Source organism: Pseudophryne corroboree, chromosome 9 (assembly GCF_028390025.1).
Source record: "Pseudophryne corroboree isolate aPseCor3 chromosome 9, aPseCor3.hap2, whole genome shotgun sequence".
In the NCBI taxonomy this organism is placed as follows: domain Eukaryota; kingdom Metazoa; phylum Chordata; class Amphibia; order Anura; family Myobatrachidae; genus Pseudophryne; species Pseudophryne corroboree.
In genome coordinates, this window is record NC_086452.1 from 434,368,978 (window position 1) to 434,386,500 (window position 17,523).

The 17,523-nt window shown below is 43.8% G+C and overlaps 1 protein-coding gene across 7 annotated transcripts in view; it reads left to right on the forward strand.

Annotated features, from left to right (window-relative positions):
• The window catches only part of FOXP1 (forkhead box P1), a 417,384-nt gene that overhangs the window by 264,100 nt on the left and 135,761 nt on the right, over positions 1–17,523 (forward strand). The window contains exon 1 of one of the 7 annotated variants that reach the window (XM_063941043.1): positions 15,404–15,616. The exons of 3 other annotated variants lie outside the window; for them this stretch is intronic. In XM_063941043.1, coding sequence (XP_063797113.1) covers positions 15,476–15,616 — 141 coding nt within the window. In that variant the 5' untranslated portion in view covers positions 15,404–15,475. Of the gene's footprint in view, positions 1–15,403; positions 15,617–16,186; positions 16,550–16,802; positions 17,160–17,218 lie in introns of those variants that run through there. 3 more of the 7 variants (XM_063941044.1, XM_063941046.1, XM_063941045.1) reach the window with 3 other exon arrangements.

A 17,523-nucleotide genomic window follows, 5' to 3' on the forward strand; every position in this document is an offset into this window, starting at 1 on the left:
CACCTTTTTGTGAAAATTGCAATACTCACATTTAGTCCGTTGCTATAATATTGAAGAAAGGTAATTAAAAAAAATGTTCCTTTTTCATCAATTAGACAAGATGCTATTCAATGTAGACAGCTCTCCTACAGGCGGAGGAGCTTTTTTGTAGCATTTATCTTGCCTACGTCTCTGCCGTTACGGGTTTGATTTTCGAATTGAAGCGAACGAGTTAGCGGTGACATTGTGAGTCTTAGTCGGAGACCGCGCCGATGCCGCACGCAGTTGGGCGATGTTTCAATTGTCAGCGCTGAGAGTCGCAGAACAGAATCGGACGCAAGGTCTGATAAATTTAGTGGGCGTTCCTGTGAAGACGCTGCAAGTGGGTATCTCAGTTTTGTGTTAATCGCAGAAGACACAGACGCGACTTTGGTAAAAAGACTGTTCTGAAACCGTCTACAAATCAGCCCTTGTGTTGCTTTTCACACAAGAAGCCTATCTACCGATGTAGTAGCTCGTACTTACATCCCGATACAGCACACGACCTGGTATCCTCTCACCTACCGGTCATTGCTATTGAAGATCTGTCATTTAGCCATATCACTGCGAAATGTAGATTTTACCGTAAACATTGCAAAGCAGCATCTTGTTGAAAAGACAAATTGTGCAAAAAAATAATGCCTCCTATAATGTGTTTACAGTATCACTAGAAAATCCCGTTCAGGGAGTTTATCCATTGGGTTTATTTCAGCTCCTTTACTGTGTAAATGCTGGGGGGTAAAACTGTTTTTCGACATCAGTCAAAAATCAAATGTATTTTTTTCCCCCGTGTGGATTATGTCTTAGAATAAAAAAAATAAAAAAATGAAAGATCTTCACATTAATAGGATAAAACAATTAATTAATAAAAAAAAAAAGTGTGCAGTGTATTAAACGTTAAGTACACACTTGGCAGCGAATGACAAAATTATTACAAGTCTTCCTCTTTGTTCCCTTATTTTGTGAGCTTCAGAGACCTGTATGATTGCTCCGCAGTGCATTACCACATTAAATGGGTTCAGCAGCACATGCTAATTTGTTTAGTACGACTCTGATTAATTATTTCAATCATGAGCCTCTATGTTCCCGAATTGTAATTATCTGGCTCCCAACTCCGTAGCACAAAAAAAAATAAAAAATTCAAGCCCACCTCTTGTATGAGGTTAAACAACCATAAACAGCTGATTTGATTTAATTTGATGACAGTTCTTTGTACATTTTTTGCGTTTGCTAGTTTTGGATCTTCCAAACACACACACAACATTGCTGGGTAGGTGACTGGGGTACCGGGACCAGAGGTTTGGGTTTCTGTAAAATAAGCAGCGATTCTGAGAGACAGAAATTAGCATGTACATTGGTCTTTATCAGCCAGCGAGCACTAATTTAAGTCTGAGGTTCGTCCTGTGCACTGTCTTTAAGCATTAATATGTTAATAAGCCATAGCAGATGTTTTCCAGTGGGGGGGGGGGGGGGGTGGGCTACAGTCAGAAGGCTTCAGTGACATCTTGCACTAAAGGGGGCGTGCAGAAATCTCTGACAATTCCAATGTCACCAACTGGAAAAAGAGGGTACGCTCCAAATTTGTAAATCTGCTTACCAAAGATGCATATTGCTGCTGAAAGCCAAGACCAGCATAGGTGAGTCTTAAGTCCTGTCTAGTAGTATTTTTTACTAATATATATATATATATATATATACACTGCTCAAAAAAATAAAGGGAACACTAAAATAACGCATCCTAGATCTGAATTAATGAAATATTCACATTAAATCCTTTGTTCTTTACATAGTTGAATGTGCTGACAACAAAATCACACCAAAATTATCAATGGAAATCAAATTTATTAACCCATGGAGGTCTGGATTTGGAGTCACACTCAAAATTAAAGTGGAAAAACACACTACAGGCTGATCCAACTTTGATGTAATGTCCTTAAAACAAGTCAAAATGAGGCTCAGTAGTGTGTGTGGCCTCCACGTGCCTGTATGACCTCCCTACAATGCCTGGACATGCTCCTGATGAGGTGGCGGATGGTCTCCCGAGGGATCTCCTCTCAGACCTGGACTAAAGCATTCGCCAACTCCTGGACAGTCTGTGGTGGATGGAGCGAGACATGATGTCCCAGATGTGCTCAATTGGATTCAGGTCTGAGGAACGGGCGGGCCAGTCCATAGCATTAATGCCTTTGTCTTGCAGGAACTGCTGACACACTCCAGCCACATGAGGTCTAGCATTGTCTTGCATTAGGAGGAACCCAGGGCCAACCGCACCAGCATATGGTCTCACAAGGGGTCTGAGGATCTCATCTCGGTACCTAAAGTCAGGTTACCTCTGGCAAGCACATGGAGGGCTGTGCAGCCCCCCAAAGAAATGCCACCCCACACCAATACTGACCCACTGCCAAACCGGTCATGCTGGGGGATGTTGCAGGCAGCAGAACGTTCTCCTTGGCGTCTCCAGACTCTGTCACGTCTGTCACATGTGCTCAGTGAGAACCTGCTTTCATCTGTGAAGAGCACAGGGCGCCAGTGGCGAATTTGCCAATCTTGGTGTTCTCTGGCAAATGCCAAACGTCAAACGTCCTGCACGGTGTTGGGCTGTAAGCACAACCCCCACCTGTGGACGTCGGGCCCTCATACCACCCTCATGGAGTCTGTTTCTGATTGTTTGAGTAGACACATACACATTTGTGGCTTGCTGGAGGTCATTTTGCAGGGCTCTGGCAGTGCTCCTCCTGTTCCTCCTTGCACAAAGGCGGAGGTAGCGGTCCTGCTGCTGGGTTGTTGCCCTCCTACGGCCTCCTACACGTCTCCTGATGTACTGGCCTGTCTCCTGGTAGCGCCTCCATGCTCTGGACACTACGCTGACAGACACAGCAAACCTTCTTGCCACAGCTCGCATTGATGTGCCATCCTGGATGAGCTGCACTACCTGAGCCACTTGTGTGGGTTGTAGACTCCGTCTCATGCTACCACTAGAGTGAAAGCACCGCCAGCTTTCAAAAGTGACCAAAACATCAGCCAGAAAGCATAGGAGCTGAGAAGTGGTCTGTGCTCACCACCTGCAGAACAACTCCTTTATTGGGGGTGTCTTGCTAATTGCCTATAATTTCCACCTGTTGTCTATTCCATTTGCACAACAGCATGTGAAATTGATTGTCAATCAGTGTTGCTTCCTAAGTGGACAGTTGGATTTCACAGAAGTGTGATTGACTTGGAGTTACATTGTGTTGTTTAAGTGTTCCCTTTATTTTTTTGAGCAGTGTATATATATATATATATATATATATATATATATACACAAACCAAAAATGACAGCGCCACTCCAGGATTTAGTAAATTAAACAATAGTTATATTGTGAAAAAAAACTATCGCATAGCGCCAACGTTTCGGGGCCCGTAGCCCCTTTGTCAAGGCGCCTTGACAAAGGGGCTACGGGCCCCGAAACGTTGGCTCTATGCGATAGTTTTTTTCACAGTATAACTATTGTTTAGTTTACTAAACCTTGGAGTGCCGCTGTAATTTTTTTGGTTTGTGTTTATAACGTTTTTGCGGAGGGCACGCAGGTTTAAATTACTTACAGCGAGTGCTGAGCACGTACAGACCATTATATATATATATATATATATATATATATATATATATATAAAAATATAATTATTGTTGTTATTACTCTTTTTTTTTGGATGATTATTGAGCACTTTGTATTAAACCTCCTATTGAAAAAAACTTCAGATATGTTAACATTTTATTTCTTGGTCTAATATTAATTATGGCAGTGTTTATTGTCAAAGATATGGTTAAACGCTATTTGTTAATAAAGTATGACATAGACAGATGTTATGTGACTTGGTTCGGTGTGACCCATCTCTTCTGAGGAACCTTTCTATTTCTGTATAAAACTACTGACTGACTTTACCTGCGCTTAGTTAATTAATTGATGTAAAATAAGCCTTTTACATCAATTAATTAATTGAGCGCAGGTTAATTGAGTCAGAGAGTCAGCACGACATACGAGAGAGCAGATAAATACCTTCCGGATGAAGGGGATCAGTTAGACATCTCTGCTATAGTAACATCTGATTCACCTAATAATGCCCCCAAAAAGTATTCAACATGGATAGGTGCAGGTTGAAGGACCACATCCTTTTTATCTCTTGAAAATGGGCACATGCTGGGGTGTAGGCAGCCGTATCGGGGTATGCTCTTAAGTAACATGTCTGCCAATTATCTACACGATATTGATTAAATCACTATCGGACGGGTTGGCAAGTGCACTCAGAAAGAGGGCACTGACAGGCCCCAGCGGGGCTGAAAGAAATCCAGCTCAGCCCATGCACTAAATGAAATCTAGGAGTCTGATAACGTCTGTCTGTTCTCCATGTATAAGATCAGTTAAGTATGTACCATTGGTGCCAAACAAAGGGTTTCATTAATCAACCAGTAAACTTGTTGTGGATGATAAATGTTGCTTCAGTTAATCAGCTCATAACTGTTATGTGTTTGAAAAATGACAACCAGGAGCTGATTGGCTGGAGCACTATTTATCATACGCAACAAGTTTTACCATTCGACGATAAATGGGCTCCAAAGGGTTAAGAATAGTTGGTTTACATTGGGGATTAGTAATTATACATCTTTTACAAACTAATGATTTTTTCATTTACTGATATCCCCATTTTAGGCTCAAATCCCAGACAGCAAAATGACCCTTGTATATTATCCTTGGTAATCTGTGTTGCCATGGCACAGGATTTATCCATTCACTAGGAACTTGTGACATTGCTGAGTTATGAGGGACGGTGGGGGAGATGTACTAAGCCTGGAGAGAGGAAAATTACCAGCCAATTAGCTCCTAACTGCCATGTTACACTCTGTGTTTGAAAAATGACACAAGCTGATTGGTTGGTACTTTATCTCTCTCCACTTTCACTCTCAAAGGCTTAATACATAGGTTCTCAAACTCGGTCCTCAGGACCCCACACAGTGCATGTTTTGCAGGTAACCCAGCAGGTGCACAGGTGTATTAATTACTCACTGGCACATTTTAAAAGTTCCACAGGTGGAGCTAATTATTTCACTTGGGATTCTGTGAGGAGACCTGCAAAACATGCACTGTGTGGGGTCCTGAGGACCGAGTTTGAGAACCTCTGGCTTAGTACATCTGCCACAGTGTCTCAGAAATGTTGGTTCATCTGGCAAAATGACCACCTCCACTGCTAGAAAGCAGCAGCAGGTGCACCTTCACAATATCCTAGTGACAACTGCATACCTCCCAATATGACCCTCTCCAGGAGGGACACAATGCTCTGCTTCTGGACTTCCCTCTACATTTTATGATTGCAGACACCTGTGTTGAACAGGTTAATGGATAACAAAAGTGTTTCAGCACAGGTGATGGCAATCACAAATTAAGAGAAAAGTCCAGGAGCAGAGCATTCTGTCCCTCCTGGAGAGGGTCATGTTGGGAGATATGCAACTGATGTTGATTGAGTTTGCACCTAATCCCAGGGGGGGGGGGGGGGGGGGGGGGGGGGTGTTGTCAGTTCACTCACTTTATTATTGAATAAAGTGTTGCTTATTCTCTCTTCAGATTAATCTGTATTCCCTGCATACTTGCCTACCTGAGGGAGAAAATGCTCTGTTCCTGGTCTTTCCTGGTAATGTATGATTGCCATCACCTGTGGTGAGCTAGTTAATTGATAAGAAAGGTGTTTCACCACAGGTGATAGCAATCATACATTACCAGGAAAGTCCAGGAACAGAGCATTTTCTCCCTCATGGAGAGGGTCAGGTGGGCAAGTATAATTCCCTGTGCTAATTTATTTTTTTGTTAGGTGTTTAATAAACATATTACTTAAAAACTAAATTTACCTATTTGATGTTTTAAACTTAACCCCAAAATTGCTAATGAGCTGGTCATCATATAAGCATTTTATTGTGTGTCTCTAACATGTTTACAAGTGAGCTTGATACTTAACTTAAGCAGTGTACATGCTTCAAGTGAGTTTGATACATGTGGACTGAAGTCTGGCATCATACCTCCCCTCTATATTCAGTAAAATACAAATCTTCAGAAAGTAGGGGATATTGTTACCACAGCCGTGTCTCGGTGCCCCTGGCAAATTGAAGGAATTGACTACCAGTCGTAAACCCCCAAACCCCCCCCCCCCCCCCCCCCCCCACATGCTGCTATTCTACGCACATGGGTCGATGGTTTCTTACTGCACCTGCGTCTGAGCCGTAGTGCGCACGCTCAGCGAGTGAAATTCGTTCGTGGTGGCATCGAGGAATTAGTCGCACAGTGAGTGGCAGTAAGAAAGAGTTTGGGAGTGGTAACGGGGAGTGGCCATGACTCCAGTACGTAGTGGCCGTTCATATGATGTTTCATAGGCGTGCATAAATTAGACATTGCGATCTTACTTGGTGCTGGAGAGCATCTCACCCTGCGCATCTTCAGAGGCACTCAAACTCTGCGACATGACCCGATTTGCGATGAAGGTACTGGTGTATCAGCAATTATATGCCATCATATGGAAAATGATGCGACAGCACTGGAAGTCCCTATCCTCATGTTAGATTCTGCCCAAATTAGCCTATAATCGAAATTGTGTACGGCAAAAGATAGCAACAGAAGAAGCAAGAACAATCACATATGAATGACCCATAGTGTATAGAGGGGGGCGTGACCTGAGGTATAGTGTATAGAGGGGAACGTGACCTGAGGTATAGTGTATAGAGGGGAACGTGACCTGAGGTATAATGTATAGAGGGGGGCGTGACCTGAGGTATAGTGTATAGAGGGGGCCGTGGCCTGAGGTATAGTGTATAGAGGAGGGGCGTTACCTGAAGTATAGTATATAGAGGGGAGCGTGACCTGAGGTATAGTGTATAGAGGGGGGCATGAACCTGAGGTATAGTGTATAGAGGGGTGCATGAACCTGAGGTATAGTGTATAGAGGGGGTCGTGACCTGAGGTATAGTGTATAGAGGGGGGCAAGAACCTGAGGTATAATGTATAGAGGGGGGGCGTGACCTGAGGTATAGTGTATAGAGGGGGGCAAGAACCTGAGGTATAGTGTATAGAGGGGAGCGTGACATGAGGTATACTGTATAGAAGGGGGCATGAACCTGAGGTATAGTGTATAGAAGGGTGCTTGAACGTGAGGTATAGTGTATAGAGGGGAGCGTGACCTGAAGTATAGAGGGGAGCGTGACCCATACTTGCCTACCTAGCTGCCCCCTCCTCCGGGAGGAGGCAACATTGTAGGCGCATGGGGGTGTGGCCGGTGGCATGATGGGCCATCTGAGGGGCGTGACGATGGGGAAGTGGGCAGTCCTGGGGGCGCGTGACATCACGTTCGCGTCATCGGGGCTCCGTCCCCGCTTTACAGTGCCGAGAAGCTAGGCACTGTATAGCGAGGGCGGAGCTACAATGACGCAATTCAGCGCAAATGCGGTCATCGGATCCCCTCGGCCGCCCACTTGTTCTCTGCTGTGGGTGGCCGAGGGGGGGAGTGGAGAGTCTGATAGGGAAAACGGGAGGCTTGCCCACCCTTCCAGGGGGCCGGGAGGGCCACCCGATTTTCAGGAGCCTCCCGGCCATTCCGGGAGGGTAGGCAAGTATGGCATGACCTGAGGTATAGTGTATAGAGGGTGGACGTGACCTGAGGTATAGTGTATAGAGCAGTGATTTTCAACCTTTTTCTACTCGCGGCACACCGAACAATATTTTCAAATTGCCAAGGCACACCATCAGTTCCCCACAGAAAAAAAACAAAAAACACACATTGGCCTTCATAGTAAAAAAATATCCACACATACATTGGCCTACACAGGAAAAACAATCACATTGCTCCCCATATAAATCATATTGCTCCCTACATAAATCCTATTGCTCCCCACATGAATTATTCACATTGCTCCCCCCATAAATCCTTATTCTCCCCACATAAATCCTATTGTTCCCCACAGGAGAAAAAAAATAACAAATATTAGCCCCTACCGGTCAGCTGTCCTCCTCCCTGTACCTCAGTGGCGGGGGTTGTTCATAGTGGAGTGCTGCGAATACTGAACAGCGGGTGGTCGGGCAGGTGTGGATGTGGGTGGGCAAGGAAAGCTGTGTATGCAGGCAGGAACTGGAAGATGTGTATGCAGGCGGGTGGGCTGGCTGGGTGGTGAGACGCGGCAGCTGTGACCTATGATATCACACCGCCGCGTCTTCAAGGCATACGTCACAGCCGGAGCATGACTGATCCTCTAAGAAGAGCCTGGGCCAACAGTTCACTCTGAAGGTGCAGGAAGCTGCTCTGGCTCCGTGGCACACCTTACAACTGGTCGCGGCACACTAGTGTGCCACGGCACACTGGTTGAAAAAGCCTGGTATAGAGGGAGGCATGACCTGAGGTATAGTGTATAAAGAGAGGCATAAACCTGAGGTATAGTGTATAAAGGGGGGCATGAACCTGAGGTATAGTGTATAGAGGGAGGCATAAACCTGAGGTATATTGTATAAAGGGGGGCATGTCCTGAGGTATAGTGTATAGAGTGGGAGTGACCTGAGGTATAGTGTATAGTGGGGGGAGTGACCTGAGGTATAGTGTATAGAGGGGGGAGGCGCAGTGGTGCAAGTAGAAATATTTTCATATGGGTACTGAGTGCCGTAAAATGGGCATGGTCACGTGTTGTGATGGGGCGTGGCCACATGCTGCTAGTTGGAGTGGCCACATGACATAGCCCTTTTTTTTTTGGTATTCTGGAGGCAAGGCTAAAAATATATAGTAATGCCTCCAGTGTAATAGAAATATATAGTGATACCACCAGTTATAATAGAAATATATAGTAATGCCCCCAATTTAATAACAATATATAGTAATGCCTCCATTATAACAGGAAAATACAGCCACTGTCATACTCCCAGTAACCATGACAAAGTGGGAGGAGCCACCATGGTCTTGTTGCTTTGTGGCACATTATAATTGTGGTAATGGCAAAGTGTGTGGCAGGTGGTACTGAGTACCCACTGCCAAATTCTTATGGGTACTCTGTACCCGAGCGTACCTGCATACTTGCACCGCTGGGGAGGCGTGACCTGATGTATAGTGTATAGAGGGGGGCATGACCTGAGGTATAGTTTATAGAGGGGGGGCGTGACCTGAGGTATAGAGGGAGTGTGACCTTATGTATAGAGGGGAGCGTGAGGTATAGTGTATAGAGGGGTGCATGAACCTGAGGTATAGCGTATAGAGGGTAGCGTGACCTGAAGTATAGTGTATAGAGGAGAGCGTGACCTGAGGTATAGTGTATAGAGAGGGGCATGAACCTGAGGTATAGTGTATAGGGGGGTGGGGGGGCGTGACCTGAGGTATAGTGTATAGAGGGAGGCATGAACCTGAGGTATCATGTATAGAGGGGTGCATGAACCTAAGGTATAGTGTATAGAGGGGGGCGTGACCTGAGGTATAGTGTATAGAGGGATGCGTAACCTGAGGTAAAGTCTATAGAGGGGGGCATGAACCTGAGGTATAGTGTATAGAGGGGGGGACGTGACCTGAGGTATAGTGTATAGCGGGGGGCATGAACCTGACGTATAGTGTATAAAGGGATGGCATGTCCTGAGGTATAGTGTATAGAGTGGGGAGTGACCTGAGGTATAGTGGGGGGAGTGACCTTGAGGTATAGTGTATAGAGGGGGGAGGCGTGACCTGATGTATAGTGTATAGAGGGGGGCATGAACCTGGGGTATAGTGTATAGAGGGAGGGGCATGACCTGAGGTATAGTATATAGAGGCGGGGGCGTGACCTGAGGTATAGAGGGGAGTGTGACCTGATGTATAGTGTATAGATGGGAGCGTGACATGAGGTATAGTGTATAGAGGGGCTCATGAACCTGAGGTATAGTGTATAGAGGGGTGCATGAACCTGAGGTATAGTGTATAGAGGGTAGCATGACCTGAAGTATAGAGGAGAGCGTGACCTGAGGTATAGTGTATAGAGAGGGGCTTGAACCTGAGGTATAGTCTATAGAGGGGGCATAAACCAGAGTTTATAGTGTATAGAGAGAGGCATAAATCTGAGGTATAGTGTATAGAGGGGGGAGGTGTGACCTGAGGTATACAGTATAGAGGGGGTGCGTGACTTGATGTATAGAGGGGGCATGAACCTGAGGTATAGGTATAGAGGGGGGGCGCGACCTGAGGTATTGTGTATAGAGGGGGGCGTGACTTGAGGTATAGTGTGTAGAGGGGGGGGGCGTGACCTGATGTATAGTGTAGAGGGTGGCGTGAACGGAGGTATAGTGTATAGAGGGGGTCATGACCTGAGGTATAGTGTATAGAGCACAGGTGTCTGCTATAAAAAGGCCTCCATCAGCTATAAATAGAGCCCTGCATTTAAGCTGCGGAGACGTACGTAAGAACCAGCACAATTTTCCTCTGGGATTCTATCTTGGCCGGCGTGTTCTACAGGAAAAGTATTTGGCAGTTATTCCTTGGGTTATGGATTCAAAATATCATACAGACGCGCTGAGAGCTGTAACTAGACATTTTATCACCTGGGATTAGAAGTACGTTTTATGCCCTTCAAGCCCTCCGCTGTATCCAGATCAATATACTAATTCCCTGCAACCCGTCTTCAGATTTGGCCCATAGGCAGCTGCCCCTCTCACACAGCCCTAGGTGTGACTGCCAGCAAATATAGGTAGTAAGGCTGCAGGGGTGATAATGAGGCAATTCAGTTGAAGAACAGACTTGGCCAAAGCTGATAATCTTACTTATGCTTCAACTTGGATCTCCGAGACGCCATAAATACACCTCCTAACATTTACACAGAAGTCACGAAAAAAACAAGCCCCAGCCCAATCCATTCTAACTCCAGCCTGGGCTACCTATACCCTACCATGCCCATATGCAACCAAAACTGGACTCTTTTGGTGAAGCACCAACCCTTTTGAGGATGATGGGAGGTATGTCATTGGTAGGGCTTATTGCGAGATGGCAGTCATTTTTGTGCTGTGTAGTGTGTTCCGTTGCAGCCTCCATCTGTCCTGTGACAAACCCAAGTTATCTTTACAATTTATCTAGGAAATTATTTTTCTAATCATATCATTGATGAGTACGGTGTTGCATTAGGCCGCTGGGTTCCCACTGGCATTTCAAATTCATGGTAAAACTCAAGCAGAAACAGACGCAAAACTGCAGGTGAAAGTTTGGGAAGTCATTGGAGGTCACTTCAATGAGTGCATTTCATGTCGCAAGAAGAGTTCAGAAAATGACAACGTAACCAAACGCAAATAAGGCGTCAAAATGCCTGCTTCCGCTTTGTGTAGACATAAAGTGCCCTTTAAACGGCACGTACTCTAGTGCTTCAGTATAGAATTAAAAGCACATTATACTTAAATAAGTGTTGTTTGTAAGGTGTTTCAGAACAGTTTATAGAGCTAGTCTTAAAGCAATTATTTGATAGAGTTTGTGATCATTTGGCCACTAGAGGCAGTGTGCCATTACAGATAGACCAGATAGTGTTGAATTTCCTTTGTTATTTATATGTAAATGTGCGAGTGGAAATTTATCTTTTTGTATAATTTTTTTTTTTTAATATATTTAATTGTTTCTGATAATTGTATTCAAACTTTCTACAGGGATTTGGTTTTTAATATATGGGGGTATTTGTAACAAACAACAAGTTCCGCAATTAGTCCATATGAAACATGCATTGTTATGTGTTACATATATCAGACGTTTTCTATAAATGTATGCTATTTTCATTTTATTTTCATTTTATTTATTTTTTTAAATGAAAAATCCCAATAAAAAATTCCACGCTTAAATTGTATATCTGTGCTAATATCCCTTCTAGATCTGTCTATGTTCGGTTGTTCTTTATTAGGGCAGTTGTATGATTTGCAGAATATTTGCGTACCCCATCTGCTTTTAAAACGGAGAACATATATGGCTGCTTTCTAAAAGACATAGAGGGAGCTGTATCAAGCCTTGGGGGTTATTAACTAAGCGTCACTTTCTAAACCACAGTGCTTCCGTTTGTGTTTATGCCTGAAATTTAGAAGGGCAATGATTTTACCAGTAAATCATGGCTAGTAAAAACATTGCCCTTTTAAATTGCGGGCATAAACACAATTGGAAGTGTCAGGTTTTAGAACCCAACACTTACAGTAGTAAATAAACATCATTGAGAGAGAGAGGGTATATTCAATTGAAGTCGGAACCATTCCAACATTCATTTGTCGGAATGGATCCGACCTGGGCTATTCAATGCAATCTCAATTCGAATTGAGATGCGGGGGAGAGCAGCCCGTCTGCCCACGGCTCTCCCCCGTATCTCTCCCCCCCCCCCCGGTCTCTGCTCCCGCATCACAGCCGTCGCTCACGGCAGCGTCCACCCAGCTCCAGCAAGCGAGGTCTTGTTTGCTGGAGCCGGGTGGACTGGTGGAGCTGCTCTCCCCATTTGTCCGCGGCTCTCCCCATCTCTGCTCCCGCATCTCACTTCGACTTTTTTTAAAGTCGAATTGAGATGGTCGAAAAGAGGGCCAAAACCGTTTTCGACACAAGCACGCGGATCGGCAGCTTTTCCGCCGATCCACGTGCTTTTCGACAAGTCGAATTCCTCGACTTGTCTAATAATTTGGGGTTAGATTGAACAGGTCGGAACCCCTTCCGACCTAAAAAAGTCGAAAACTGCCGTCTTTTCGAAAGACGGCAGCTTTCGACTTCAATTGAATATACCCAATAGTGAAGGCTTTGCCCAAAAGAACCTATCAGCATCTGTGTCATTTATCTAGCAAAGGTTTTGAAATGGCAGACGCTGGTTGCTGTGGGCAACTTCTCCACTTATCTCTCTCCATGGCTTGATACATCTCCCCCATATTATTTTGTTTGAGACATTTAGGGGCTCATTTATCAACGAGTGATAAAACTCGTCGTGAATGATAAAACGTTGCGTATGAGAAATGGTGCTCCAGCCAATCAGCTCCCAACTGTCATGTGTTTGAAAGATTTGAGTTAGGAGCTCATTAGCTGGAGCACCATTTATAATACACAGCGAGTTTTATCACTCAATAAATGGGGCCCTTAGAATAAAGGTATATTTCGGACTAAATGGGTCAAATTTACTAGAGATGAGCCCATACCAACCAATACGATTTATTACTTAAATGGTAAATAACGTGATTGGTTGCTATGGGCACCAGATCCACACTTTTTCCAAGTTTTAGTAACTCAACCCCGATTATCTATGTCAGGTATCAAGTGCTTTAAGTGTTTGTCAGCATTTCTGAAGCTTCTGAATAGAGTTGCCCTTGTCTGACCATCTAGTGCTGGATATATATACACTGATTTTGTCAGCCAGTCATTTTAGATGCTTCCACGTGTGTGGACTTAAAACATTCTTGATTTGTTGGAAGACCATAAGCAGCATATACTTACTGTATATGTAAATTCTCCCATACCTTGAAAGAACTTGAGATATTGTCAATTTTAATTGCATTCACTGTGTATTTATGTGTGCTGTTGTTCTCTGTTATCAGCCACTTTTAGATAAAAGCGGCCTACTGCAATGTTCTTCAATCACATTAATGGCAGGATATCTGCTGTGTGTTTGAAAATAACTTTCTTCAGGATGACAACATAGATCCTGAATAACTATAGATTATACAGATAGAACTTAGAACTATACATTTGCGAATACTATGCTTGTTTTAAATTTTTATATAGACAAACTTTTATTTTAGGTTTAATGATCCTTTAAAGGCCCCTGACTTCCCAGAGCAAGTAATGAGCACAATAATTAATTGCATCATTATGAATTGCAAAACCTTTTTCTTTTTTTTTTATGTAGACCATAAATTTGATGTGTGCGCCACATTCATTGTCAAAGGTATACAGATAAATATAGCCTGATATGTATGTAGGAAATCTGCTGTTGACCCTTTCTGGTGTCAAACGGTGGGGTCTGGCTCTCTACACACGACAGAAGAGTCCTTCCGCAATTAAATATTCATAGTGATGTGTGTACGGGGGAGGGGAGATATTTTGCAACCAAGAAGAAACGAAAACCTGATTAAATTCATCTGACACGAAAGTACTATACATCACAGCTATTCTATATATTCTATATCTATCTAGCGTCAGGTATTCCGCTTTATCAACAGTCTTAGGGGATTGTGCTTGTTTTTTCTATAATTAATATATTTTATTTTTGTAATAAAGATTCAACCTAGAATGTAACTGTTTGCAGGCATAGCTTTCAATGAAGTGCACCCATTTCAAGATTAGATTGTAAGCCCTCTTGCCCAATTGGAACGCTTTTTAGTGGAGAACCTGAAACGATGTGCACTCTGGGTTCCAGCGTGAAAGGGGTTAACCGTGCACTCCTGTGAGGAGAAGAAGAAAAAATATACAGAATTATTGCATGTGTGTTATTACGCCATCCCGGGGAGGTTATCTCACAAAAACAGTCGTTAAAGTAAACAGACAACAGCAGCACAGCAGATGGACAAAACAATATGTAGTTTTGCTTACAATAAAAGCCTGACAGGAGAGGCATATGGGAGAACGAGATGGAGTGGTAACCGGTTAGCAGTTGACTGCAGAAACATGTTTTAAGCTGTTTTTGTTTGTCTGTGTTCGTCAGGCAACTGTAACAAACAAACAACTCTATAGGTGTGCCCCAGAGAGTCAAATTCCCTTCCTGCCTCCTAAGTCTCTGCCACCTTGGGACTTTCTCAGGTCTGGGCATAAAGGAGGGGGGAGACACACAACTTAATGGGCTCTTATTACGCCTGCCCCCTGTTTTGTCTCCATGCTGGCTGACAGAGATGCTCCTCTCACTGACTTTTAACCCTCTAACCCCTGACTTCTGCTTTTCACTTTTCTTTAAAGCTTCCATTCATGACCACTTTTGTGTATTTTGTATTTCGTAACTGGATTTGTACAATTTTGTCACTGTTCACGTTGCCGCTACTCATCGTTCTTTTTATTTCTTTCTTTTTTGGTTGGGTTTTAGTTTCTTTTGTTTATTACGACGTTTTTCGCACTAATTTAAAGAATGCGTTTCGTAAATATTTCCATTCATCTTCAGTTTCTCCTTTCTTTTTCTCTTTTTTTACCTAAAGGTTAAACTCCTGCCTTCTTTGGTAGCCCACCCTGAATCATAATTAAAAAAAAAAAAAAAAAAAAAAAAAAAATTGTTCCCCCCTTCTCGCCCCAGCTTCTCATGTTTGATTAAGGATAAGTGTGTGCCCGTTTTTTGGCCTTTTCAGAAAGCTGCCACAAGCCTGGTCAGGTCAAAGGTTTAACAGCAATTAAGCTTGGTTGCTTTCAGAGACAAATGCATTATTTCACCTGCCGCCAGTGAGAGAAGCAAAGCTCATTGTGTTGGGTGTTTGAACTGATTATGTTTAGAGGCTGGTTGTGATTGGTGGGGAAAGGCGTGGCTGCCAGGATGGTTATGCATGTTGTCAGTCCTGGAGCACCCGTGCGCGTGCAATCTGTCTACAACCTGAGGAAACTAAAGACTCTTACAACAAGGCTTATTAGTCCTCCCTGGCCCTGCTTGTGGTGGCAGCTAAATGGAGTTTGTCAGGTTTGTCAATATGCCATTGATTTTTTTTCTCATTTTTTTTTATGCTTTCTTTGCGCTGTGTGAAACTTGCCAGGTTACATTTTGTTGTTGTTGTTGATGCAAGATTATAAAGGCAGATGACTTGTCTCGCAAGCTTTGTTTACCAAGTTGCCTGGGATCCTGGCGAGGAATCCCAGGCACCGTCCGCAGCAGATTTTCCCTTTTGTTAAGAATCCCTTTTAGCTGTGTGTGTGTGTGTGTGTGTGTGTGTGTGTGTGTGTGTGTGTGTGTGTGTGTGTGCGTGTGCGTGTGTGTGTGTTCATCGTAGCACTGGACCCCCTTCTTCTGCCTTGGCTTTTAGACAAAAACATTTTTAGAAAAAAAGCTGACAACTGTGACCGCCGGCTCCTAGAACAAGCGTCTGTAATTTTTCTGGTCGCTGCTTGTTATCATTTACGACCCGGCGGGTGCATCCTGCTGCCACACTTTTTTTTTTGTTTTTTTTTTGTTAATTCCACGTGTACGAGTGGCACAGCGTCTGCTCCCGCCTGTCCCTTTCCAAAGAGCCGTCCCATTGTAAGAGCCAGGGACGGATCGCAGGGACTTTTATTTATTTATTTCTCCCTTCCTCCTATTCCCTGATCCGGACTTTATTTACTCTCCTGACACGCTGTTGTCGATCGCGCTTGTTGTGTGCGAGGACGCCTCGCTTCCACTCTTGTATTGAGCTGTCCTGCTTGATTGTTAAACCCTTTCAGTACATTCTACTATGTGTGTGTGTCTTGTGACGTAGAGGAAGTGGCTGGTTTCTGGGGTTTTTTCTGAATTGCGTTGGTCAAATCTTTAGTAACCAGATCTAAATGGAGGTAATTCTCAGTGTCAAACCAGCATCATTCCACTACTTCTAACAGGATTGCTTTTGATGAAGGGGAGGGAACTCCTGAAAATAGGGAGGTAAGTTAAAAGCAGAGCCAGAGAGGATTTAAATGCCTTTCTTTTTTTTTTCCTTTTCAGTGCTCTTAACCCTGTAACCTCTGTCTTGCCACGTTTAGCTGGCGTGGGCGCACCGTCGCAGGTGGCTAGCCCCTGACAGATCGCATTCTAAGAACGTTACTGCTTGTCATGTGCTGCGGGAAATTTTGTTCTTTTGAAGGGTTAACTTCTCCACTTCCCAAAGTAACAATGAAGTCATTGAAAAATTTGGCTGGATCGGTTTTATTTCCTCTTTTTTTTCTTCATGTCAGGCCATGTGTAGCCAGACATCTCAGAAGGGTGTGCGGAGAATTTATAGAATGCCATATGTTTTCACGTGCAATTGTACTTCTTAGATGAGTATTTTGATTCCCTCCCACCCGATCGTTCCACTTGTTCTAACGCAGTCTGATTAATAGACTTTATAAAGCCACGTTTCCCCTACAGTTGGTATTCTAGCTGTTGACAAGTTCCTTCTAAGTGCACGCAAGATATTTTCTGCTGAGTGATTTTGGGAGCTAAAGGGTTAACGCAGTAGATGCTTCCCACTGTTCCTGCTGGCAGAGCTGTGTGCCGGAGTGCATAAAACTAGGTGATTATTTCTCAGACAGAAAAAAAGTGATTCAAAAATACGATTAAGCCATTTGCTTTATTTTGTTGGTGTTTTTTTTTTTTTTTAAATCATTGCACCTGGTGTATTTATATATATTTTTGTGTGCTTTCCGGCATCTCGGCATCAAGAGAGTAAGCAGCGTTCGAGTCTGCATTAGCAATGGAACCTAAACTGAGAGCCCATTGGCCTGACACTTTGTAATCAAACTTGATTTATTGTTCATTAGTGTAGCATTAGGCCTCTCAGGCAAGCCAGTTATTTGTGTAGCGGCCTGTCAAACTGCGGAATGCCAGCACCTGTCATTTAGCAATCATGGAGAAAGCTGACGGAAATTAGAGCTCGC